Genomic DNA, 25,378 nt, shown 5'->3' with positions numbered 1-25,378 from the left:
GCCTGTAACCACTAGTTATTGAGCAATCAACTACCTGTATGTACCTTGTGTTCGCAATTTTCATCATCAAGGGCAGCAGTGTGCCAATAAAATGCCAAGCCCAGTCATTATCATCGCTGGGCTGTTCGTGTATCGTGGGAACACAGGCCAGAGACTGAAATAACCTGTCTAGATCCAAATGGCAATTAAACTGGCTGCTGCCTATATGCAAAAACCAAGTTTGACATAGAAACATTCAGAGTCTGACCGATATATCGGTTCATGAACGCCGATATTGGCCTTTTACCACTATATCAGTATCGGACGATAATTCAACAGATATTCAATAAATAGGTTGAAAAAGAGAATGTCATGCTCATCTGAACACTTGCAGCCATCTCATGATGTGTCATTATTGTCACAATGTATGAAATCAACATTTGAAGCATAGTTATTGGACAATTGCTCTTTTGGATGGAAATGTATAAGAATTCAGTGTGGAAAAATTACAACATTTCATTTCACCCAAAACATCGGAATTTGTATTTGTAGGCTACACCCAATATCTTTTGGACATTTTTTGGGGGTCCTGTCTGGTCCGGCTGTCTTTTTTTGGTGTGGTCCGGACTGGCCTTGAACCAATCATTGACGTCCATGTTTGGTTCAGATTTGGTCCGGTCTGGACCAGCCTTGATTTGGTCCATAAATAGACATCTATAACTGACGTCTTATCAACTTTCATTCAGAACCGATAATGAACCTAATTTCAACGTCCGGGAAATAAGTATTTTAACCTTACATTCAGAAACTAAAATGAACCTAACTTCAACGTCACAAAAATGTGTATTATAGACGTCTTTTCAACATCATTTTGCTTACTGGAACTAGTGTGGATTTGCAGGGTTTAGAAGGGCTGCAATTATTTTTGCCTCGCCTAGGGCGGCAGAGTGGCCAGGACCAGGCCTGCACAAAGTAATCTAATGTGGGGGTGAGAGACAGTTCCTGTGTGTACAGCCGTCTACTAACTTGCCTACATTTTCCATAGTCATGCAAGCAGAAGATTAGAAGGTAAGTGATTATCTTAGTCCCTCAGGGCAACAAAGCTGACTGAAATTTGTTTTGACACATCACTTTAAATCCAAAAATCTTTATAGGAGAAAACTAACATTCATGTTAGTGTGCTGCGGTTTTTCCTAAGTGTGAAGAAAGTAAGAAACCTAGAATTCTGTCTTTCAACCTCACCTCTTCCAGATACAATAACACACATAGGTGTGGCGTGGTTAGGAACAAGCTGGATCAGTCCTCCCTATACAATGTACCTGACAATCAGTAGTGATTAATGGATATGTTCTATGTGATTCAGTGAGAAAGGAAAACTGAATCCGTGAAGAACGTTAAGTCTATGGCTGTACGCCCTGAAGCGTCCTGATCTTGGAATTAATGAATGCTTCATTTCATTCTTAAAATATGTTGAATGCAAGCCTGAACAACATAGGCATGTCACAACACAAAGTGAGATGACAATAACCTAGAACGACTTAAACAAGACAATATGCTAATAACTCCTCAGGCACTCAGTATGCCTCTTCAAGCGGCTAAAAAGATATCCTCGCTCAGATAAAATCTACACATTAACATGTACTCACACACACACTTTGACATGACCCAAGTATGCCGTGATGATTATTTGACAAAACAATACTGAACAGCAATACGTCAGTTAATGTGCTCCCAGCAAATTGACATGAAAGCCAGGTGATAACAACACCACACATGAACAACAGCTATTATCATGACATCTCTGGTCTGATCAAAAAGAGCTGCCGCCTCTGATCACAGCAAAGGCTTCTTGGTAACAGGGTGGCATGCCACACCCTAACCTGGCCACACGCATAGTGTTGCATAAGACTAGGGACAACGCTGATGAACAAAGTTCAGCTGTAATACAGTTAGTGTTCTCTATTCATAAAACCAACTGTATCGAAAAGGCCAAACTTTAGTCAAAGGTGTGTGTGTGTGATTGGCTCATTGTTCTAGTAAAGGCATGTTAAAAGCTCCAAAGCCACCACTAGGTCAAACTAGACCAAGCTTAAATGCTCAATACAATGACCGCACCATTAGGTAATTACCATAGTTCCATAAAAGTTATTTGAGAAACAGCTGTGAACAGGGTCAAGGGTCATAAACGGTCAATAGACCTGACTCCAGAAATAAAGGTCCAGGCAGGCAAATATATTCCAGGACTGTAGTGTGTGTGTGTTAGCTCTCAGCATTATTTACAGTATGCTTGCATGACTTCTTGCATGAATAATTGACTTAAGTGCTGTGCTGTACACCCACACTGTGAAAACAAAAGATGTTGATTCAACATACAATTGTAAGGCAACCAGCTGCCATTGAGAGTTTGCTCAACATAATGTTCACACACAAACTTTTTGTTGTGAGTTTACTCAACATATTTTTTGTTGAGCAAACTCACAATCCTATCGCAGCTGGTTTCCTTACAATTATATTTTGAATAAAAATAAAATGTGTGCATGTCAGGTCTTGCGTGTGTTAGTGCATATTTGTGTGTGTGCCCTGTGCAGGTGTGTGTGTGCATGTGTAATTAGATGCTTTCATGTGCACTAAAGAGGTTTGCATGTAGGAAGGTGTATGTGTGTGTGTGTGTGTGTGTGTGTCTCTCTGTGTGAAGAGCAGTACGCAAGTAAATTCGATGTGTGTGCAGGTGTGTTTAGTCCCTCTCACCTCCTCCTCCTCCTCCTCTTCTTCTTCCTCCTCCTCCTCCTCCTCCTCCTCTCCGACACCAGGCTCAGGGCTCTTGATGGAGCTAGACGCCTGGCTGAAGACAGAAGGAGTTTTCCCATTGAAATTCTGAAGGAAGCAAAAAAACAGGCACAGGGTCATTAAGAGTATAGGTTCTAGAATATTACTGGGAGCACTTACTATGTCATTTGTGTTACACATCAAATTTCTAAGAAGGAAAAAGACTTGTATTTCTGCGGCATTGGTTTGATGATGAAACTGAAAGTTCAACGAGAAACACTGCTACAGATAAGAGTGATGACTGGGGCTGCTGAATCAGAGGGGTGTAAGAAGTTGATTTATTATTTAGTTGTAATAAGGTGTGACGGCTGGTTTAAACTTGACTAGGTGTGGCTCCATAACAGGAGTACCCTGTGGGATTCAAGCAAAAACAAGCATTCAGGAAAGTATGCATCTTTCATCTGTGTGCTTTTCTCAGGCTCAGAGATGCATTTTCAGGCTGGAAATAAAGGAGGCTCAAATGTCAAACATACGTTAGTTTGCAATTTTGAAAATTGCGTAACAACTGGCATACTTGCATTTTCCAGACCTGCGACAGGTTCGGTAGTTTACCTGTCTAACATCAGTGGTCTTGTGCTGAGGTGAGAGAGGCGGAAATATGAGGTGTGTCCTTAAAAACATGCACCAATATGCCAATTTCAGTGAGCGCAACCAGAGATATTTAAGACCGACCAAAAGCTGGTCTTAGGGGTAGGCCTGCCAAATGCAATTGGTTATGGCATTGAGTTTACCAGCTGAGGCACAAACAGTAGCCTTATGTAGGCCTACCTCACCAATGTTTTATGAAAATAACCCAAACAGCAAAATAGTCAACAGACATTATTTTTGTCCAGCTTCTCTGAAATGTTTAGACTCATTATGTGCAATGCCCATTCCATGAATGGTGTCAGTGACTGTAGGAAGCTTGTTTAAGAACATCAAGTAATTTAAAAATACTTTATCATTTTGATAAAAAAAAAAACTCTTCCACTTTCCTCTGTTGGACTGAAGTGTCAAATTGCGAGACTTTTTTGCCCATGGTGCTGAATCCGCTTGTAGGTTATATTTGCCTGTTTGTTTGTTTACCTTTTATGTGGCAAAGTCACTACTGGCCATATCGACAGTGATGGTATGCTATAGTTATATATATTTGGAAGTCGTAACGGTGAGTGGACATTCCCTCTTTCTCTTTATATAGGATATTTTTCCGGGTCCTGTGAAAAGTGTGATGTGTGTAAAAACCTCCATAGTCTACGTTGTCTTTTAGGCCTAATATTATATGCCCACGGGGAGAAATGATGGTGCCTCTAACTGTATTTAGACAGCCTATTTAAAACAAGTTGTTACGTTTTATTAGAATTATTCACTGTCTTTCAAGGTCTAATTAATAGTGAATGTAATCTTGCTTATTGACAACGTTTGGCATGTCCATGGCTCAGACATTATGCATTTTACAGTAGGCCTATATATTTCCATATTGAAGCCATGCAATTAATGTTCAAAAATATGTTAAACATATTTAGCAAATTAGGGATAGGCCTACATTTTGTTATTTTGTTTCTGTAGGCCATTTAACATACTAGGCTCTATATTGGACTAACATTCAAATTGTAGTGGATGACAATGCAATACATAAAAGACCATAAATGCACAACTTGAACGAACCACATATTTAGCCATGGAGCACTTTCTGATTGGCCAGTGAGGGGCCAAGCCTCTACAAACCTTCAACTTGTTTATTCATCAAAACCGACGTTTCCCGCCACCACCAGCTACGCGCCCATAATTCTGGTTGTGAAAATAGCCAAAATATTTCTGACACACCCTAGGACTACCACCAAAGCTTAGATTTACCATTGCATTAGGTTTGTTCAAATGAAGCCCTCGGGGTTATACTGGAGCAAATTGTTGTTCCTTTAGCCTACTGCCAAATCACTATCACAAAGCAAGCATGTGGCTTTTTTCTGTACAGTATCAAAGAAAGAAAGAATGGTGTAAAGACAATGCACTGGGCTGATTATGATATTATACCTGTCATGTCGACCTGCACTGACAAACTGTTCTCTTATTTGCACATGGATGGATTTTCTAACGAGGCCCAAAGAACATCAGTAACATTATGCCCAAGTGTAAACAGTTCTTTACATTCTTAAAATAAATAATATACAAATATTAGAAATGTTAAACTCATACTATTTTAGGCATTAACCTCATTTGTTCATTAACCCCATCGATCCCCATCATACAGTGTGTTGTAATAAACTCACCTCTACATTTTGTTGTCGGTAGATGTCCGATTCTTCCAAACTACCCACGCTGACCCTCTGCATACTCTGCATACTCTGCAAATATACAGGTGACACCATTTGCTGCATAACCTGAGGGGCCTGGTTGACCAGTACGTACTGCATCTGCTGCTGCTGCATCGGCTGCTGTACCGGCATCAGGTAGCGCACGGTCTCGTAGCCATTATCAATACCATACTGTACAGGAGCATGCGAAACACTCATAGTTCTGTAACCGTCGATGTATTGGCCCGAGGATAGCACTGTGGTGGCCGGGTCCGATGAGACGTTGACGGTCCTGTATGATGTGGAGGTATTGTGAATAGACATCTTGCTGCGAAGAATTACGCCCAGACAGAAACTTTGAAAACGGCTATTTACCAAGTTTATCCACAAAGTGTCCTTGTTAGACCATGTGTGCTCGCATGCGACCTTTATTATCGAAGACAATCGAATAGCCTACTTCATGAAAAATAGTTGCAGAGTGAAGGCTAAATCAAATAAGTCCAGTCCCTATGAAACGCTGAAACTTCCTTGAAAGAGAAAGTGATTTGCATAATAGACTACGCAACTAAAGCATTGGGGGGCGGCGATCTATGCAAATGACTTGCTGACATAGTGTGCCTCGTTCTCAAATCAGATGGACGGGAAAATGTCATGTGGGAGGCAAACATATTCAGAACAGGGCAGGCCACAGATACACTGTATAAAATTGTAATCTGTATGATAGTTCCAGGTGTTGACCTGTAGGCTACTACAGCCTGCGGAGGTGCGTTCGATTTTTGGAAATCCTGCCTTATATATATATATATATATATAAATAGAATGCATAGTCTATTTTGACCTGTGGTACAGTGAGACAATTCTTGTGTGTACATTCTAAATCAGGTCATTTCCTTCTTACTTGGTTATTCAACTGTCCACCCTTGTGTTCGGTGCTTAAATATAATGATAAACTGGGTGGTTCGAGCCCTGAATACTGATTGGCTGACAACCACGCTGTTTATTATCTATGCATAGTCACTTCACCCCTACCTACATGTACAAATTACCTCAACTAACCTGTACCCCCGCACACTGACTCGGTACCACTCTTCTTGAACTGCACTGTTGGTTAAGGGCTTGTAAGTAAGCATTTCATGTTAAGGTTTACACTTGTAATCGGCACGTGACAAATACAGTTTGATTTGATATCAGACCGTATAACACGGGTATGACAAAACATTGATTTTTACTGCTCTAATTACGTTGGTAACCAGTTTATAATTGCAATAAGGCGCATCGGGGGTTTGTCATATATGGCCAATATACCAGGCTAAGGGCTGTGTCCAGGCACTCCGTCTTACATAAGAACAGCTCTTAGCCGTGGTATATTGACCATATACCACAACCCCTCGGGCCTTATTGCTTAAATAGATCACTGATGGATGTATCAAAACCATCAGTGGATATATTTTATTTCGGAAGTGTACATACTTGTTATTTATACAAAGCCAAATCCAATTCATAACTGAAAATAGTTTACACATAATTAATCAACCATACAATCAATTGACTAAACAAGCAAAATGATTATAAATATGATTGCAAATACAGTTTTATCGACAGACATTTGACCAAGGTGCACATGACCAGGTAATATGACAGGTTAAAAGATTTGACAGAGACCAAACAGTGTCCCAGCCAGCTGAGTCATCCAGCAGTAGAGAATACAACCATGAAAACAGAAATAAATACGATTTACTGTCTTCAAAATATACAATGCCTTTAGAAAGCATTCATACCACTTGACTTCTTCCATATTTTGTTGTGTTACAGCCGGAATTGAAAATGGATTAAAATGTAGATTTTGTGTCACTGGCCTACACACAATACCACATAATATCAAAGGGGAATTATGCTTGACATTTTTTTTTATTAATTAAAAATAAAAAGCTGGAATGTCTTGAGTCAATAAGTATTCAACCCCTTTGTTATGGCAAGCCTAAATAAGTTCAGGAGTAAAAATGTGCTTAACAAGTCACATAATAAGTTACATGGACTCACTGTGTGCAATAATTGTGTTTAACATGATTTTTGAATGACTGCCTCATCTCTGTACCCCACACATACAACACAGAATCAACCACAAAGACCAGGGAGGTCCAATGCCTCGCAGATGGGTAAAATGCCTCGCAGATAGGTAAAAAAAAAATCTGACATTGAATATCCCTTTGAGCACAGTGAAGTTATTAATTAGACTTTGGATGGTGTATCAATACACCCAGTGACTACAAAGATGCATGTATCCTTCCTAACTCAGTTGCCGGAGAGGAAGGAAACCGCTCAGGGATTTCACCATGAGGTGATAGGATAAAAATGAGGATGGATCAACAACATTGTAGTTATTTCACAAAACTAACTTAAATGACAGAGTGAAAAGAAGGACACCTGTACAGAATTAAAAATATTCCAGAACATACATCGTGTTTGTAATAAGGCACGAATGTACAACAGTTAAAAATGTGGCAACGAAATGTACTTTATGTCCTGAATACAAAGCGTTATGTTTGGGACAAATCCAATGCAACGTCACTAAGTACCACTCTTCATATTTTCAAGCATGGTGGTCATGTTAGGGGTATGCTTGTCATCAGGAAGGACTAGGGAGTTTTTTGGGGGGATAAAAAGGAACGGAACTAAGCACAGGCAAAATTCTAGAGGAAAACCTGGTTCAGTCTGCTTTCCAACAGACACCATTTCACCTTTCAGCAGGACAATAACCTAAAATACAAGGCCAAGTATACACTGGAGTTGCTTACCAAGACGACATTGAATGTTCCTGAGTGGCCTAGTTACAGTTTTGACCTAATTGTCTTGAAAATCTATGGCAAGACTTGAAAATGGCTGTCTAACAATGATCAATCAATTTGACAGAGCTTGAAGAATTGTTTAAATAATAATGTGCAAATATTGTACAATCCAGGTGTGCAAAGTTCTTAGACACTTACCCAGAAAGATTCACAGCTGTAAATCACTGCCAACGGTGATTCTAACATGTATTGACTCAGGGGTGTGAATACTTAGCCTTGATGACAGCTTTGCTCACACTAAAGGTGGCTACTATGAATAATCTCAAATATAAAATATATTTTGATTTGTTTAATACTTTTTTTTTTACTACATGATTCCATGTGTTATTTCATAGTTTTGATGTCTTCACTATTATTCTACAGTGTAGAAAATAGTAAAAAATAAAGAAAAACCCTGGAATAAGTAGGTGTGTCCAAACTCTTGACTGGCACTGTATGTAAATGAGATATTTTTGTATTTCATTTTCAATACATTTGCAAAAATTTCAAAAAATGTGTTTTCACTGTCATTCTGGGGTATTGGGTGTAGATGAATTTTGAATTCAGGCTGTAACAACAAAATGTGGAATAAGTCAAAGGGTATGAATACTTTCTGAAGGAACTGTATAACAATACAGTAAGGCAAGTCTAAGGAGTCAAATGGTAACAGCTGAATGACAACATTGTACTGTCATTTTCATGATATAAAAAGAAAGACAGGATTATGAAGAGAAAGCATATTGGATTCAGGGTTGGTCAATTCTGAAATTCTAATACAATGATTGAATCCATTTTCAATTAGGGTTTTTTCTATCCTTAAATTGGAAACTAAAATCAGTCCCTGAAGTGAATGAACTGAAAATGTACTGATCACCCAACTATGTATTAATCTATATCAAAGTAATAATCAATTAGTGGTTACCAGAATGCAGCTGGAGCCAACTATATGGGTTGTATAAATGCAATAATTGTCCAATAATCATTATAAAAGAACAGCAATTAGAGAAAAATAAGTACATAACATACTCTGCATTTTTGAGCAAAGGGGAAACAAGTTCAAGACTTCAAGAAAGTGTTATTTGTTAAGTTCATATGGGAAAACATGATGTTATTTAAAACATAGATAAAGCTTTGGAAAGAAATTCGATCCAATAAAAAATAAAAGTTATTCATTCATATTTTTCAATAAATCTGACTAAATATATTAGCCAATATAATAGTCTCTTCCACACAAACAATGGATGTGTTTAAAAGGAAAGAAACCCACACAATATTCTCTGTGGGGAAAAAGTATTACATCATCATTATAAAGACACATCATCATGGTAAAGCTGAAAACGCTGAAAGGACGGCTTATTAAAACATGACTGCTGAAACAACAAATGAATGCTTATAATTGTCCTATTTCACACATGTACAAGTTTGTTTTCATTTGTGATTGTTTTTTAAAAATCTCCCAACTTATCTCAGACACCCTTGGAGAGTGGAGTCATGGCCAGGGTCTGCCATTATCAACGGCGATCATGGAGCAATTAGGGCTAAGTTCCTTGCTCAAGGGCACAGACACATTTTTCAACTTGTTGGCTCAGGGCTTTGAACTAGCAACCTTTCGCTCACTGACCGAACACTCTAACCTCTAGGCCATCTGCCGCCCGTAAGCATGATCTGTAAAAATCAAACCTAAAGAAAACAGGACGTCGGTTTCAATTAATTACACAGTATATAACGCCTACATCTCTCACACCTAATATCCATATACATGATCTGGAAATGCTACAACAAAACTTGTCATTCTAATAAAAACAACATGACCATGGGACATGAGGCAGAGGCACAGAAAGAGGCATCATAGAAATTAGAAACATGATGATTATGAAAGTAAAGTGTAAGGCTTGAGTAAGTATGTAACAGTGCAGTTCTCCTGGTACCTAGCCAACACTGACCTATTCAGGGACAGTGCTTTACAACAGCGGTGCAGTACAGTACATGCACACTTTGGCACTACGGCCCCCATATCCTAGTACTACAGGCCATTTCTATTCAGGGCTTTACTCAAACCTCAAAATAGAAACAAAAAGCAAGTACTCTGAAGTAACTTTATGTACAAGCTAGACATGCCTGTCACAATATGGTGTATCCACCTTCACATGTGTGTCTCTCTGTACACACATGTACATAATGTACTTTTATGGGAATCACCATGACAACCAGGCAGGTCCAAGAAATATCCTAATTGCTTCCACTGCTATGCTTGTTCCGGACAAGAAAAAACATATCTCTGTTTCACACAGAGGTCAGGGGACATGGAGAGGGCAACGGAAAATGACATAATTTAAAACCTTTCAATAGTTCTACTACCTTTTGATGAAAAGTGACATGTTTTTTTTACAGTAGAATTTGTGCGTGCGCCAACAACTTATCAGGTATTCGGGGGGTTTTGTAGTGAAATGCACAGAAAGCATTCACTCTTCAGGGAACAACTGGTGGCTTTGGTTCAACAACAGACTGCATTCAAGTAATGACAAGAGTCCCCAATCTCATCTTATTGGCCATACAGATACAGTCTCAGCTTTGTCCCGAGTTCCTCTAACAGACCAAACAGAATCTATTGTAACCTTTTCTTAAAAAGGTAAGTCATTGAGAATAAAAACCCGGTTAACCCATCATGCATCCTCTGCTAGCTAGCGCTGCCCAAAACAGTGAATAGATTATTCAAACGTCAGATCAGACAGGCAAAACTACAATTCTAAACATTTAAAGAGATTGAACCAGATCTTTACATTTGTAACATATTGTACGAATTGGAATACGTAGCATATCATACGAATTGCAGGAAGATTTTTTTTACATTTCAGGATGGAACATATACAAAATAGTTGACGTACACAACTGTGCACAATTTTCAGAACCAGTTTTGGCTCGTGTGCGCTACTTTCTGGCTGAAATTACACAAAACATTTGTATTTTTCCTGCACGTCCCATGCAGTGCAGAGATGCGGTTAAAAACTAGGTCAGACACAATCAGAGGCCCATTCCACATCTCTCTAAATAAGCTCAAGTAGATCTCCAGTTCCCGTTCCACCCAGGATAGTCCTCCTCCTCACTAAGATTGCTGGCAGGCAACGTACATAGCTAATACCTTATGGCCCAAACAGGCTTCCGTCCTCAGCTACAACCTAAGATTGAGCTGCCAGGAGAGGCCTCAAGGGTGGTTGAGGGGTATGAAGAAGTGTTTTAAAAAAACATAATACAACTAATAACTTTAAATGTTTTTTTTTATACTATCAATATTATTAAATGTTCAAATAAAACTAAAATAACACTTAGATGAGCATGCACAGACATATAGATTGTGTGACAGAGGGATTGTGAATGTAACAAGGACGAAGGGCTGAGGCGTCAAACGCATTCCATGCAAGGCCTAGTGTTTTCAAACTCAACTCTCGACCTCAAAGCCAGTTCCACTGAATTTTTCATAGTTCCCCTCTAATCAGGGACCGATTTAGACCTGAGATACCAGGTGTGTGCAATTAATTATCAGGTAGAACAGAAAACCAGCAGACTCGTAGAGTAAGAGTTGAATAACCCTGGCCTAGTGGTTTTTGTTTTTCCCTTTCAATTAAGACTTAGACATCCAGGTGAGAGGAGTTTACTAATTAGTGACCTTATTCATCAATCAAGTACAAGGGAGGAGCGAAAACCTTGACACTCAGACCTCTGTGGAATGAGTTTGACACATGGGCTGGGGTGTTGTGGGGTTTCCCGCTCTCCAACACACTATAGACCAGTAATGGGCAATTCCAGTCCTCGGGGGCCTGATTGGTATCACACTTTAGCCCAAGCTAACACATCGGACTCCAATAATGAACAAATCATGATCTTCAGTTTAAGGCCAGGCACCACAGGCTGAAGTGGCATTTTTGCATCTACCTATCAATTTTGAGGTTTGTTGGCATTTTGGTTCATTAATTTGAGTATTTTCAAGAAGTAAACCTAAAAATGTCAAACTTGCTAAATGTATATTTTCTTTAGTTGATCATACTACCATCATCAACATTATGAATTTTAACCACTTTAAAAATGGACATACAATAATTTTTAAGTCCAGTGAATTACACAATTTTGAAGTTCATTTCATAGAATGTTACAAACTGGGTTACATTTAATAACTTACTTTGAAGAGATGGTGATTTTGTCTAAATAGGCTTTTGGTATTCTTAATTCAGTGTACTTGTCTTTACCTGTCATTTCCCAAAAGTCAGACTCTTCCCACCGCCAACTTATTTTTCTCAGCTTCAGAAGCATCTGCATTCAAATTGTGTGTAGTTATCCTTAGATAAATTCTCCAGACTTGCCCAAGGGGAATTGTTGATGTGTAACCTTTTTTTAATTCTAGATAACATTTGGAAAATTGCACAAAAAAATGCATTTTAATATACAAGTCTTTAGTATTTTAAAGAAAAAGTTTATCCAGAATCTGCTCTGGACAAGTCTGGTCCTGGAGTGTCTTAAACTGAAACAAACATTTAAGCAGAATTCATCCAGCATCTATAAAAAATGAATTTGTATGGTATGCAAATATGTATACTTATTACCTCATTTGCAGATCTTAATATTTCAAACATTTATACAAAACTTTGTCTACATTGAACTAGGAAAAGTTGATTGATATGATTAAGATAAAAAAAAAAATCCCCAATAGGGTATGGTGCCTGGCCTTAAACAGTTGTGTTTGCTAGGGATGGGGGAAAAAGTGGGACAACACTCCGGCCCCCGAGGACTGGAGTTGCCCATCCCTGCATCTAGTCCGATGGAGTGTCCACTTCCTGTTCCAACTACAAGTTGAGTTTCTTCAGCTGCTCGAACGTGATGAAGAACTAAATAGCTCTGGTTAAGGACAACAGATGACGGCAGCCTTGAAGTATATATTGTCTGTGCTCATACAAAAATAATCATAATACATTTAAGACTTTACTGAATAAAATTATCATTTGGTATTATTCAATATCACTAAATATACTGAACAAAAATGTGCTGATTACATTATTCATGAGTTGAAATAAAAGATCCCAGAAATTGTCAATTTGCACAAAAAGCTTCTCTCCCAACCTTTGTGCAGAAATGTTTACATCCCTGTTTGTGAATATTTATCCTTTGCCAAGATAATCCAGCCACCTGACAGATGTGGCATATCAAGAAGCTGATTAAACAGCATGATCATTACACAGGTGCACCTTGTGCTGGGACAATAAAAGGCCACTCTAAAATGTGCAGTTGTGTCACAACAATGCCACAGATGTCTCAAGTTGAGAGTGTGCAATTGGCAGGCTGACTGCAGGAATGTCCACCAGAGCTATCGCCAGAGAATTGGATATTCATTTATCTACCATAAGCCGCATTCCAACGTAATTTTAAAGAATTTGGCAGTACGTCCAACTGGCCTCACAACTGCAGACCACGTGTAACAACGCCAGCCCAGGACCTCCACAGCCGGCTTTTTCACCTGCAGGATCATCTGAGCCCAGCCACCCGGACAGCTGATTAAACTGAGGAGTATTCTGTCTGTAATAAAGCCCTTTTGTGGGATAAAACTTATTCTGATTGGCTGGGCATGGCTCCCCACTGGGTCGGCCTGTGCCCACCATGGCTGCGCCCCTGCCCAGTCGTGATATCATAGATTAGGGCCTAATGAATTCTTCAATTAACTGTAACTCAGTAAAACTGTTAATTGTTGCATGTGTTAATATATTCGTTCAGTATATAACAATGTTCTATCCTTGCATATTTTGCTTCAGTACTATTATAACGTAATACCAACGTAATTAGAGCAGTAAAAATAAAATGTTTTGTCATACCCGTGGTATACCGTCTGATATACCACGACTGTCAGCCAATCAGAATGCAGGGCTCAAACCAGACAGTTTAAAATACTCAATATGACCTGAAGCAAAACTGAACTGATAACAGAAATCGATATGTAAATGCAGGGAGTGAGTATGAGAGGTGTTGGGATGGTTCAGTTATTTGGATCATAGTGCTGGCAACACAGTGGGTTTAAACTTTGATTCCACTGATGGAAAGGATACAATGATGTTCCATGGCCCCAGACGCAGCCAGTTGGGCCAGAAGCCCTTGTAGAGGGCAAAGAATCCCTCGTTCTTCCATGTCTGCATTACTCCGTCCAGCGTGCCTTTATACATGGGGTTCCCTGACAGCACTCGCTGGTTCATCATACGTGTCCGCACTACGTCCACTGGGTTGGAGGCTAGCGCCCCCGCCAGGCCACACATAAAACTGGAACTGCAGGAAGAGACAGAAGTGGGAGAAGCCAGAGGTTCAGGTGTAATATGCTCACTCACTAATATGTAATATGCACACTCAATATAAAACCTTTTTAAAGAGAGCATGTCGGTACATACGGAATAACAAATAGTATTTCTATAGATGCATTATCCAATATTGATGTTTAAACTCACATAAAGTGTGTGAGTATGGTGTCTCCCATGGTGCCAGACTTGATGAGGTGCTTCTTAGTGATGTCATAGACAGGAAGCTCCACTCCCACTACGATGGCTGCCCGCTGAGCTGTAGGGATGACGCCCTGAGGATGACAACAATATAAATAATCTGAGAGTACCAGTCACTCAACGGTCTTTAGATGGCCTAAAAAAACAGCTCTCTCTCACTGGTCACCATCTTACACAACAACAAAGACCACAAAAACGAAATCATAACAACAGTATGCCTATATACTTCACCTACTACTGCTGTCCCAACCACACAGTACATGGGGGTAGTTTAGGACAGATCAGAGCCACTGTTTGATAGGTTGTGACAGAGAGAGGACCACTCACCCTCCACAGGCCACGGGTTCCCTCTGTCTGGTAGATGCTAATGAAGTTGGACATCATGCTGCCTTGTAACAGACTGCCCTGGGCCTGCATGCGGATCTGAAAACAGAACATCAGGGCTTGCGTTCAACAGGCCAGAACGTTGTGGAACGTTCAGATAAAAATCTATTATAGAACAAACATGCCTCGGACACAAAAAGGAATCACATCAGTTCTATTCATGACATTTCTATCTAGATCCTCTTTAAAATACTTTTTTTTTTACCTTGACGACATCAGTGGGGTTGGCCAGAGAGGAGGACAAGACTCCAGACACCACTCCACAGAACACATTGATCACCATGGTCTCATCTGTCAGGGCAAACACAGAACAGCCCGTTACTCCTCCACATAACACACAGAGAGAGAAATGCTAGAAAGACAGAAGTATGTCCCACATAATAACAAGAGGCTATAATTCTGAACAAGATTTGCAAATTATCTATTATTTCAAGGTGAACATAAAATCTAAAAGAGCAACACAAACATGCAGTAATTCAACTCCAGACAGAGAATCATGAGAATTAGAAAGCCTACATGTACATAAAGAAAAACAGAGAGACATTATCCTATACATTATCACAAGTAAAGAATGACTACCAACTACATCTATCTGCAATTTGGATTTGTCACCATTTCAAAACATACCACTACTGTATTATTGATACACTAGCGTAATGGGACAGAGTGAGACTGCACCCTGTCTCTCTTACAGTACGAGGTTTGAAATGGAATGGGGACCTTCATTTATTTACTACAAGTTATGACAGTTGGGGTTAGGACAAGAGATTATTAGTCAGCGGCAAACAAAACAAATCTACAGTGGAAGTAGGTGTGACACAGGCGCAGGAAAAAAAGAATGGATCAAGTTAAGAACAATAGTTACAGTGAAACCTTGATCAATGTGACCAATAGTTAGTGTGGTCCTGGCACCGTTCACTATGGCAGGAGAACGGGCACTGGATTCCCAGCCCAACCACCACCACACCAGGCAAACCACAGCCTGTATCAAAATAAGCATTCAAAACACAGTGGCACATCCTGGCAGAGTGAGGCATGCAGTGTGAAGAAGCACAACAGCAGAGGTCTTCTGTTTACAACACACACAATCACAAATAAAACCCAGTCCCCACTCCCTACTAACCCCAATCCTTACTAAATCTTACAAAAAAATAAACTCCTATACTAACTAGGTGATCCCCTGTCAGACTTCGTTTGGTCCATTTCTCTAATGCAGGGGTTCAAATAATATTGTCATTGTTTGTACAGTAAATACAGAGTCTCTCAGTGGAAAGTGATTCCTGTGATATGGGGATACATGCTGACGCCGGTTAATGTAATGCAAACCTATTGATAGACAGCGGAGGAGATTTGTTTCCCTCTTGTCATGGAGGCTCCCAGTCATCTGTTTAGATTGGGCATTAGTGACAGCAGTTAGGCATTCTCCATCTGTGTCAATGCAGACAGGTATTTGAAAGGTTTTCCCCAGCGGTTATTTTTGCAGATGAGGGTATGAGAAAACGCCCTGTCAACTCTACTGGAAGGCCTGGAAACAAAACACTGATCTTCAGAAGAATCAGCACAATGGTCTATTTCAAAATTACAGGCTTTATTTTAATCCCTGTTGTTTCTTTGTGTGTGCAAATTAACAGTATATGGTGAAGTAAAATCAAGTGCTGACTGCTGTCCCCTCTACCCTTTCAGGTTGACCAGCTAACCTCTTCCTTCCTCCTCCTTCCTTCCTTCCTCCTCCTCCCCCCCACACGCATGGCTGTAAAGGGGTGACTGTCCTGTCCTGGTATGAGTATTTGGAATGTCAGTCCCTAACATGAATTTGGCTGGGAGTTCGGTATTTGATCAAGAGCTATATGGGTGGAGCAAACAAAGAGAATATGATGTGAGATAGAAAGCAGTGGGGACAGTCATTGAAACCCACCTTCCGGATGGGTCACAAATAACCTCTTCAGTGTGTTGTATGTCCCAATCTTGATGGTCCCGTAGGAGGCTTGCCTCAGGAGAGCTGGGGAGATGCTGCACGGAAAAAGAGAAAGACAGAAGTAATATCAGGGAATGTCACTTCTATGAACAAGTGAAGAGGCACTCTCCTAATTTTCACATTACCTTGCCATCAGGACTGTCAAGACTTTGGAAGGCATTTGTATTCTGCCTGTGGAGCTCAGTTCCCTAAATCAACTCTTGTTTAGGTTGCACACTATTGACTATTGTTGTCATCAGACTAGTTCAGACTCCCTGAGAGCAGAATGACCTAACAGGTACTGGATTTCAAAAGCAGTTCCCTGATGAAAACCACAGCCAAGAAGAGCACTTCGCCCCTAGGTTGTGCTAAAGATCCTGCCCACTTTCCTTGTCAAAGGTCACCCTCTCACAAACAAGACCAGATTCCATGTCAGTTGCTCAGAGGTCAAATGTTGATATTATCCTTGAAAATGAGAGAAGGTTCTAGTAGAGTTTATTTAGATGAATGGATAGTGGTTTTCATGATAATGATCTAACTGTGTTCTAAGAAAAATATTGTGTTTGATTCCATGTTCCACAATGGTAGAACAGAGAGTCTCGGACACTGTGTATACTTACAAATTAAACATTTATTGACAAGGTCACCCATTTGGCCACATAGACCTTTGAAAAGTCATGCTTTGACAAAAAACAAAAATGTTGAATTTGCAAGTCCAATGCGCAGCGTAGGAGTCACTTGTACCATTGTTCAGTTCTTCAGTTGTTGCTTCTCCGACGCACCTTTGAGCTAAGATGTTGTTTTCTATTCTGTTAGTCCCTGACCTAAGCCTCCTCTAAGAACTCAGACCTGGACATTGTGTCCTGGATGTTGACATACTCAGGCCAGGAGCTTAAGCTGACCTGACAGTTTCTTGCCTCCCTACAGTAGTCCTGTAATGTGTGAATACCATGTATGGATCACATATTCTGTTTAGTCTGTAAAAACGTTTGCCAATTCACTGAAGGGAACAACGCACTAAGACATTTGCAACAATCTCTCTAGTCACCAGCATTGAGCATTGACATTATCAATCAGAAGATTACTACAATTCCGCATACAGTACCAAGTAAGGCCAAGGACTACATTTAGACTGACTGCCACAAATCCAGCATGAGGTTGCATTACACTGTGCAAACAGCATGAACATTAACATGTGGTTATGTATGGCATAGCATTTAACATGATCATCTACAACAAAAGTATATTGTAAACATGGCATGACAGCCCTCTATGTCCTCATCCTAGCCATGATAGCAGGCATCTGGAATACAATAACCACTTTGAATTTTTGCCATGCAGCGTTCATGGTGTTTTCATATTCATACGCACCAGGCAGTCATCTGATCGAAGGTGCAACTTCAGAGCAGACTCACTTGCAGGTATATGTTCCAACAGAGCACGCCATAACATGTGGGGCGGCAGGTAGCCTAGTGGTTAGAGCGTTGGACTTGTAACCGAAAGGTTGCAAGATCGAATCCCCGAGCTGACAAGGTACAAATCAGTTGTTCTGCCCCTGAACAAGGCAGTTCCTAGGCCGTCATTGAAAATAAGAATTTGTTCTTAACTGACTCGCCTAGTAAAATAAAGGTTAAATGTAATATGTTATTTTCTATAGTGTATAACATGTTTAAACCATATTATTTTTGCTCACCCAGAGTACAGTGCCTTGATGCCTTCCTCCTTGCCGATCTTGAACAGGGCGTGGAACATTCCCCGGTAGCGCACCTCCATGTACTGGGACTGGCCCTGCACCTGCAGCCGCGTCTTAGTCAGGTCTATGGGGAATGTACCTAGGGGGAGAACAACAGACAACATCATGACAACATCATGACAACATTGTTTCGTTTAGAGATCAATGAAGAAAGTTCAGATGACACACAGTAACTAATGCCACGTTCACATTCTAGTCGGAATTAGAAAACTCAGAAACTCAGAAATGTACGACTTGCTGATTCTTTAAAACATGGCACGTGTATAATTACAACCAGTTAGCAAGTTGGAAATGTCTGAATTTCCTAGTTCCGACTAGCACGGGAATGCGGCATTAGGTCAGCTAATAATATGCTATGCAAGTGCCGCATCGTTTTACAGGAAGTAGCCTTGCTTTTTTTATATACTTTTGTACGCTTTTTGAATGGTATTCAATGGCCAAAAATGTAGCGCAATGGTCTAAAGCGCAAAAACGTAAAAGGCATTTGGCAGAAGTAAAATCATCCACAAACATAATATACAGTGCATTCAGACTACTTGACTTTTCCCACATTTTGTTACATTTCAGCCTGATTCTAAAATGGATTAAATTGTTTTTACACAATACCCAATAATAACAAAGTAAAAACTAGTTTTTAGAAATGTTTGCAAAAAAAATAAGGAAATATTACATTTACCTAAGAATTCAGACCCTTTACTCAGTACTTTGTTGAAGCAACTTTGGCAGTATGACACTTGGGTATGACACTACAGTCTTGGGTATGACACTACATTTACATTACATTTTAGTCATTTAGCAGACGCTCTTATCCAGAGCGACTTACATTTCATACATTTTTTTTCTGGCCTGGCCCCCCGTGGGAATCGAACCCACAACCCTGGCGTTGCAAACACCATGCTCTACCAAGTGAGCTACAGGGAAGGCTACAAGCTCGGCAAACCTGTATTTGGGGAGTTTTTCACATTCTTCTCTGCAGGTCCTCTCAAGCTCTGTCAGGTTGGATGGGGAGCGTCGCTGCACAGCTATTTTCAGGTCTCTCCTGAGATGTTCGATCGGGCTCAGGTCTGGGCTCTGGCTGGGCCATTCAAGGACATTCAGAGACTTGTATCAAAGCCACTCCTGTGTTGTCTTGGCTGTGTGCTTAGTGTCGTTGTCCTGTTGGAAGGTGAACCTTTGCTCCAGTCTGAGGTCCTGAGCGCTCTGGAGCAGGTTTTCATCAAGGATCTCTCTGTACTTTGCTCTGTTCATCTTTGCCTCGATCCTGACTAGTCTCCCAGTCCCTGCCGCTGAAATACATCCCCACAGCATGATGCTGCCACCACGCTTCACCGTAGGGATGTTGTCTGGTTTCCTCCAGACCAAAGAGTTCAATCTTGGTTGCATCAGACCAGAGAATCTTGTTTCTCATAGTCAGAGTCCTTTAGGTGCCTTTTGGAAAACTCCAAGCGAGCTGCCATGTGTCTTTTACTGAGGAGTGGCTTCCGTTTGGCCACTCTACCATAAATGCCTGATTGGTGGAGTGCTGCAGAGACGGTTTGTCCTTCTGGAAAGTTCTCCCATCTCTGCAGATGAACTCTGGAGCTCTGTCAGAGTCACCATCGAGTTCTTGGTCACCTCCATGACCAAGGCCGCTCAGTTTGGCCGGGTGGCCAACTCTAGGAAGAGTCTTGGTGGTTTCAAACGTCTTACATTTAAGAATGATGGAGGCCACTGTGTTCTTAGGGACCTTCAATGCTGCAGACATGTTTTGGTACCCTTCCCCAGATCTGTGCCTCAACACAATCCTGCCTCGGAGCTCTATGGACAATTCCTTGACCTCATGGCTTGGTTTTTGTTCTGACATGCACTGTCAACTGTGGGACCTTATATAGACAGACATATAGACAGGTGTGCCTTTCCAAATCAATTGAATTTACCACAGGTGGACTCCAATTAAGTTGTAGAAACATCTCATGGATGATCAATGGAAACAGGATGCACCTGGTCTCAATTTCAAGTCTCATAGGAAAGGGTTTGAATACTTATGTAAATAAGGTATATGTTTTCTATTTTTAATAAATTTGCAAACATTTCCAAAAACCTGTTTTCGCTTTGACATTATGGGGTATTGTGTGTAGATTAAGATTTTTATTTTTTATAAATACATTTTAGAATAAGGTTGTAATGTATTAAAAAAAAGGGAAGGTGTCTGAATACTTTCCGAATGCACTGTAGGCACACTACCAGTCAAAAGTCTGGACATACCTAATCATTCAAGGGTTTCCCTTTATTTTTTACTATTTTCTACATTGTAGAACAATAGCGAAGACATCAAAACTATGGAATAACACATATGGAATCATGTAGTAACCAAAAAGTGTTAAAACAAAGATTATTCAAAGAAGCCACCCTTTACCTTGATGACAGTTCTGCACACTCTTGGCATTCTCTCAACCAGCTTCATGATGTAGTCACCTGGAATGCATTTCAATTAATAGGTGTGCCTTGTTCAAAGTTAATTTGTGGAATTTCTTTCCTTCTTAATGCATTTGAGCCAATCAGTTGTGTTGTGACAAGGTAAGGGTGGTGTATAGAAGATAGTCCTATTTGGTAAAAGAACAAGTCCATATTATGGCAAGAACAGCTCAAATAAGCAAAGAGAAACGACAGTCCATCATTCATTTAAGACATGGTCAGTCAAGGTGGAATATTTGCAGTTGCAAAGACCATCAAGCGCTATGATGAAACTGGCTATCATGAGAACCGCTACAGGAAAGGAAGACCCAGAGTTACCTCTGCTGCAGAGGATAAGTTCATTAGAGTTACCAGCCTCAGAAATTGCAGCCCAAATAAATGTTTCACAGAGTTCAAGTAACAGACACATCTCAACATCAACTGTTCAGAAGAGACTGTGTGAATCAGGCCTTCATGGTCAAATTGCTGCAATAAAACCACTACTAAAGGACACCAATAAGAAGAAGAGACTTGCTTGGGCAACGAAACACAAGCAATGGACATTAGACTGGTGGAAATCTGTCCTTTGGTCTAATGAGTCCAAATTTGAGATTTTTGGTTACAACCACTGTCTTTGTGAGAAATGGAGTAGGTGAACGGATGATCTCCACATGTGTGGTTCCCACCGTGAAGCACGGAGGAGGTGGTGTGATGATGTGGGGGTGCTTTGCTGGTGACACTGTCAGTGATTTATTTAGAATTCAACCCACACTTAACCAGCATGGCTACCACAGCATTCTGCAGCGATATGCCATCCCATCTGGTTTGCGCTTAGTGGGACTATCATTTGTTTATCAACAGGACAATGACCCAACATACCTCCAGGCTGTGTGAGGGCTATTTAACCAAGAATGAGAGTGATGGGAGTGCTGCATCAGATGACCTGGCCTCCACAATCACCCGACCTCAACCTGATTGAGATGGTTTGGGATGCGTTGGACCACAGAGTTTAGGAAAAGCAGCCAACAATTGCTCAGCATATGTGGGAACTCCTTCAAGACTGTTGGGAAAGCATTCCATGTGACTACCTCATGAAGCTGGTTGAGAGAATGCCAAGAGTGTACAAAGCTGTCATCAATGCAATGGGTGGCTACTTTGAAGAATCTAAAATATATTTTGATTTGTTTAACACTTTTGTGGTTACTACATGATTCCATGTGTTATTTCATAGTTTTGATGTCTTCACTATTATTCTACAATGTATAAAATAGTAAAAAGTAAAGAAAACCCTTGAATGACACACACACACACACACACACGTTAAATAATGATTTTTAAGCCTTGAGACATGGACTGTGTATGTGTGCCATTCAGAGGGTGAATGGGCAAGACATAATATTTAAGTGCCTTTGAATGGGGTATGGTAGTTGGTTCTCAGGCTCACCTACTAACAAACATTCCATTCTGGCTTTAAAAGCCTGCCAAAACTAAATGCATTGTGTCCAACTATTTGAGTGTGTCAAGAACAATGCTGGGTTTTTTACGCTCAACAGTTTCCTGTGTGTGTCAAGAATGGTCCACCACCCAAAAGACATCCAGCCAACTGGACACAACCGCAGGAAGCATTGGAGTCAACATGGGCCAGCATCCCTGTGGAACGCTTTCGACAACTTGTAGTCCATTTCCAGACTAAATTAGGCTATTCTGAGGGCAAAAAGGGGTGCAACTCAATACTAGGAAGGTATTCCTAATGTTTTGTACACTCAGTGCATACATACATACATACATACATACATACATACATAATTAATGTAATGATCTAATTGTCAAGCCCCTTCAAAAGATTAGGGGATATGATACTGAAGTAAAGTGGAAGAGGTGCTTACTTTCACAGGGTTTACTTTCACAGGGTTTACTATCACAGGGTATATTATCTCAATACAATGAGGTGGAGTAACAATGCATTGATTGCAATGCAAACCAACATGATTGCTTTCAGCAAATAGGTGTGTTGCATTGTTTTACATTTTTTCTAAGGAGCGGTATCATTTAAGTTGGTTTATCTAAGTAAATCTATAATTGCTTGGGGTTGCACACAATTGCATCACTGTAGATCTACTCCAATGGAGTAGCATCATTGATCATTTGATGCAGCATCCATCATTTAGGGCCTTCGCCATCCCTCAAGAAGAGAGACTGATGCAAATCTCGCAGTGCTTCTCAATGTGATGGAGCTAAACATACGTCTTAAATGTGTGTGAGTAAAATAATAATAAAATGAATGCATGATTAAATTAAAATAGTGTGAAATGGTTTGGTGCATCACTTACCGAATTCTGCGACAATAGAGGCCATCCCTCCGTAGATGAACGGTTTCCAGTTCAGATTGGTCATTTCGGTGGTGGCCGCTTCTACGTGATGGAGCCCTGCTAAAAACAATAGCAGGCCGCCGAAATACAAATAAAGAAATTGTTGTAATCGTACATCATGTAACATTGTGCTACCTGATTTGATTACTCCCCGAGAGCTCATACAATCAGCATCACAGAATATTGCGCCGGAAAGGAACGCCTCTCTCAAAGAGTCATGAAATTAGCCGTCACAAATATTGAGAATTTCTATTGGCTGCAATTTAAGTCAATCAACATTTAAAGGATTCCAATTGGCTTTGGTTGCTTCATTCCCCGCCCACATCACTGTGTGTAGGAACACGCGAGTGACAGCAATGTCATTCATATTTTCACCACAAGATGACACAATGTAATGTTATCTGATACTACGCTAACACCAGTTCAACTTTTAAAATACAGAGGTGAGTCGCAGTCCTATCTGAAATGTCAATCAAATCAAAGGAATAATCGTTCATTCAGCAGAACCCGCGTTGGCCGTCAGGTCCGCATGTTAGCGACAACCAGCTTGCTACTATAGTTACTGTAGCTTCTTAGCTAAAGCCAACAGTTTTAGAAATAAGTTACGAAACCCGCTACAAACTGCAACACCACATAATGACACCTACCAGTAATGTAAATAAAAGTTGTACACTGCTATTTTATTTTGGATTCCATATCTTCAACATCAAGTGGGTTTATTCAATAAATAAAACAACACAAAAGTTATCCGGCTACGAGCTTTCCATTTCTAGTGGATTTGTGCCGAAAGAGGAACAGAGGGCACCGGAAGTTTCCGGAACCATTTGGAAGGGTACGCGATAATGATGCAACGCCCTTTTTATGTAGTTTGCCTTTGTTACAATTTCCTTAGGCCTACATATATATTTATCATGTAGTAAATATATTACCTCATATGGCTATCTATTACACCAGACTTATGTTGTGAGTGAAAGTTATAGGCATATAAAAAATATACTGGCAAACATTTATGAAAACAAATGTAAAGTGTATTATATCCGTTTTTATAGGCCTGCAGCATGAATGACAAAAGACTAAACTGTTATAACATTTAGATCAGTCAAGTGGTACAAATGTATTGGACATATTATCTTCAATGTTGGGGAAGATACTCAGAAAATATAGTTTACTTAACTAAAGTTACTACTAAAAAGAAAATTCTTGCCTTTTTATTTAATTTTAGCAAAAAAAGTAGTCTGTAGTTCCAGTAGTTAGCTACACCGCTACATGGCAAAAACGTCATTAACTACTGAAAACACTACCTAGATTTGAATTTATTTAAACTACCACCAAGCTAATGCAAAGTTGAACTACATGTTGTTCAATACTCCCCTGCCTATCTTCCCATAATTTGCACAAGGTAAAAGCCCAGTATTATGTTATGAAGACAGCACATACTGCACTATATGCATTCATTGAGCAGATTTAACAAAACACAATCACATCAATTCCAGCAGGAAACCTTTTCCATGTCCATTGGTAGATTTGAAGCTCATTGAAAGCATTCATTTATTGACCATCATGTAGAAATAACTGCTCAGTTTTCCACAAGAGGGCATGAAGTGAATGACATCTTTGAATGATCCTGTAATTGGCTTTTCCAGCACTCGCATTACAATGCAGGACATTTCTGCCACTAACACAAAGCTCATGCACTTAAGCAAATGCTTCTAACATGCACTGCATTTCTTCAGCTATGCAAAAGCATTCTCATAATACTTAATACACGGCAAAAGTATATTCATACTCTGCAAAAGTAAAAATGCTCTCTGTGAATGGCATTCTGTGTGCAAAACAAATTTACCAGCTACTTAAATCAGTCAGTTCTGTGACGTCTCCCCTCAAGGCAAGAGCAACCACACCCTACATCGTTATGCCTACGGAAAGCTGCCAAAATAAAATCCACAGTGTCAATGGCCAGCTCATTGTGTCCCATCCATGTATTACAAATGTTTTGCCTCCTGTGCTAACAATGGTGCTAACATTCAAGTTCTATAATGGAAAGATCAGTCAAGCATA

General features: G+C 40.1%; 2 protein-coding genes across 6 annotated transcripts in view; both read right to left on the bottom strand.

Annotated features, from left to right (window-relative positions):
- The window catches only part of LOC115148951 (protein POF1B), a 33,783-nt gene extending 28,143 nt beyond the window's left edge, over window positions 1-5,640 (bottom strand). For both annotated transcript variants that reach the window (XM_029691302.1, XM_029691303.1), the window contains exons 1-2: window positions 5,052-5,640; window positions 2,728-2,853 (exon numbers count right to left, since the gene is read on the bottom strand). In XM_029691302.1, the coding sequence (XP_029547162.1) occupies window positions 2,728-2,853; window positions 5,052-5,399 (474 nt within the window). In that variant the 5' untranslated portion in view covers window positions 5,400-5,640. The remainder of the gene's footprint in view (window positions 1-2,727; window positions 2,854-5,051) is intronic.
- Window positions 5,641-9,054: 3,414 nt separating this feature from the next.
- LOC115148949 (brain mitochondrial carrier protein 1) lies at window positions 9,055-24,139 on the bottom strand. Of its 4 annotated transcripts, none has more exons than XM_029691299.1 (9): window positions 23,968-24,139; window positions 23,282-23,380; window positions 18,459-18,597; window positions 16,727-16,821; window positions 15,017-15,102; window positions 14,755-14,850; window positions 14,377-14,501; window positions 13,987-14,200; window positions 9,055-12,777 (listed from the first exon to the last, which is right to left on the bottom strand). In XM_029691299.1, the coding sequence occupies exons 2-9, from the start codon at window positions 23,343-23,345 to the stop codon at window positions 12,736-12,738; spliced, it is 861 nt and encodes a 286-aa protein (XP_029547159.1). In that variant the 5' UTR covers window positions 23,346-23,380; window positions 23,968-24,139; the 3' UTR covers window positions 9,055-12,735. The 4 variants fall into 4 exon arrangements, with proteins under 4 accessions (XP_029547159.1, XP_029547160.1, XP_029547161.1 ...); XM_029691300.1 differs by having other exon boundaries at window positions 23,282-23,377; XM_029691301.1 differs by lacking the exon at window positions 23,968-24,139 and adding an exon at window positions 20,914-20,972 and having other exon boundaries at window positions 23,282-23,525.
- Between the last annotated feature and the right edge of the window lie 1,239 nt (window positions 24,140-25,378).

This window comes from Salmo trutta, chromosome 15 (assembly GCF_901001165.1).
Source record: "Salmo trutta chromosome 15, fSalTru1.1, whole genome shotgun sequence".
Lineage (NCBI taxonomy): Eukaryota > Metazoa > Chordata > Actinopteri > Salmoniformes > Salmonidae > Salmo > Salmo trutta.
The sequence above is the reverse complement of the archived record's forward strand: the minus strand, read 5'-3'. Positions and strand labels throughout refer to the sequence as shown.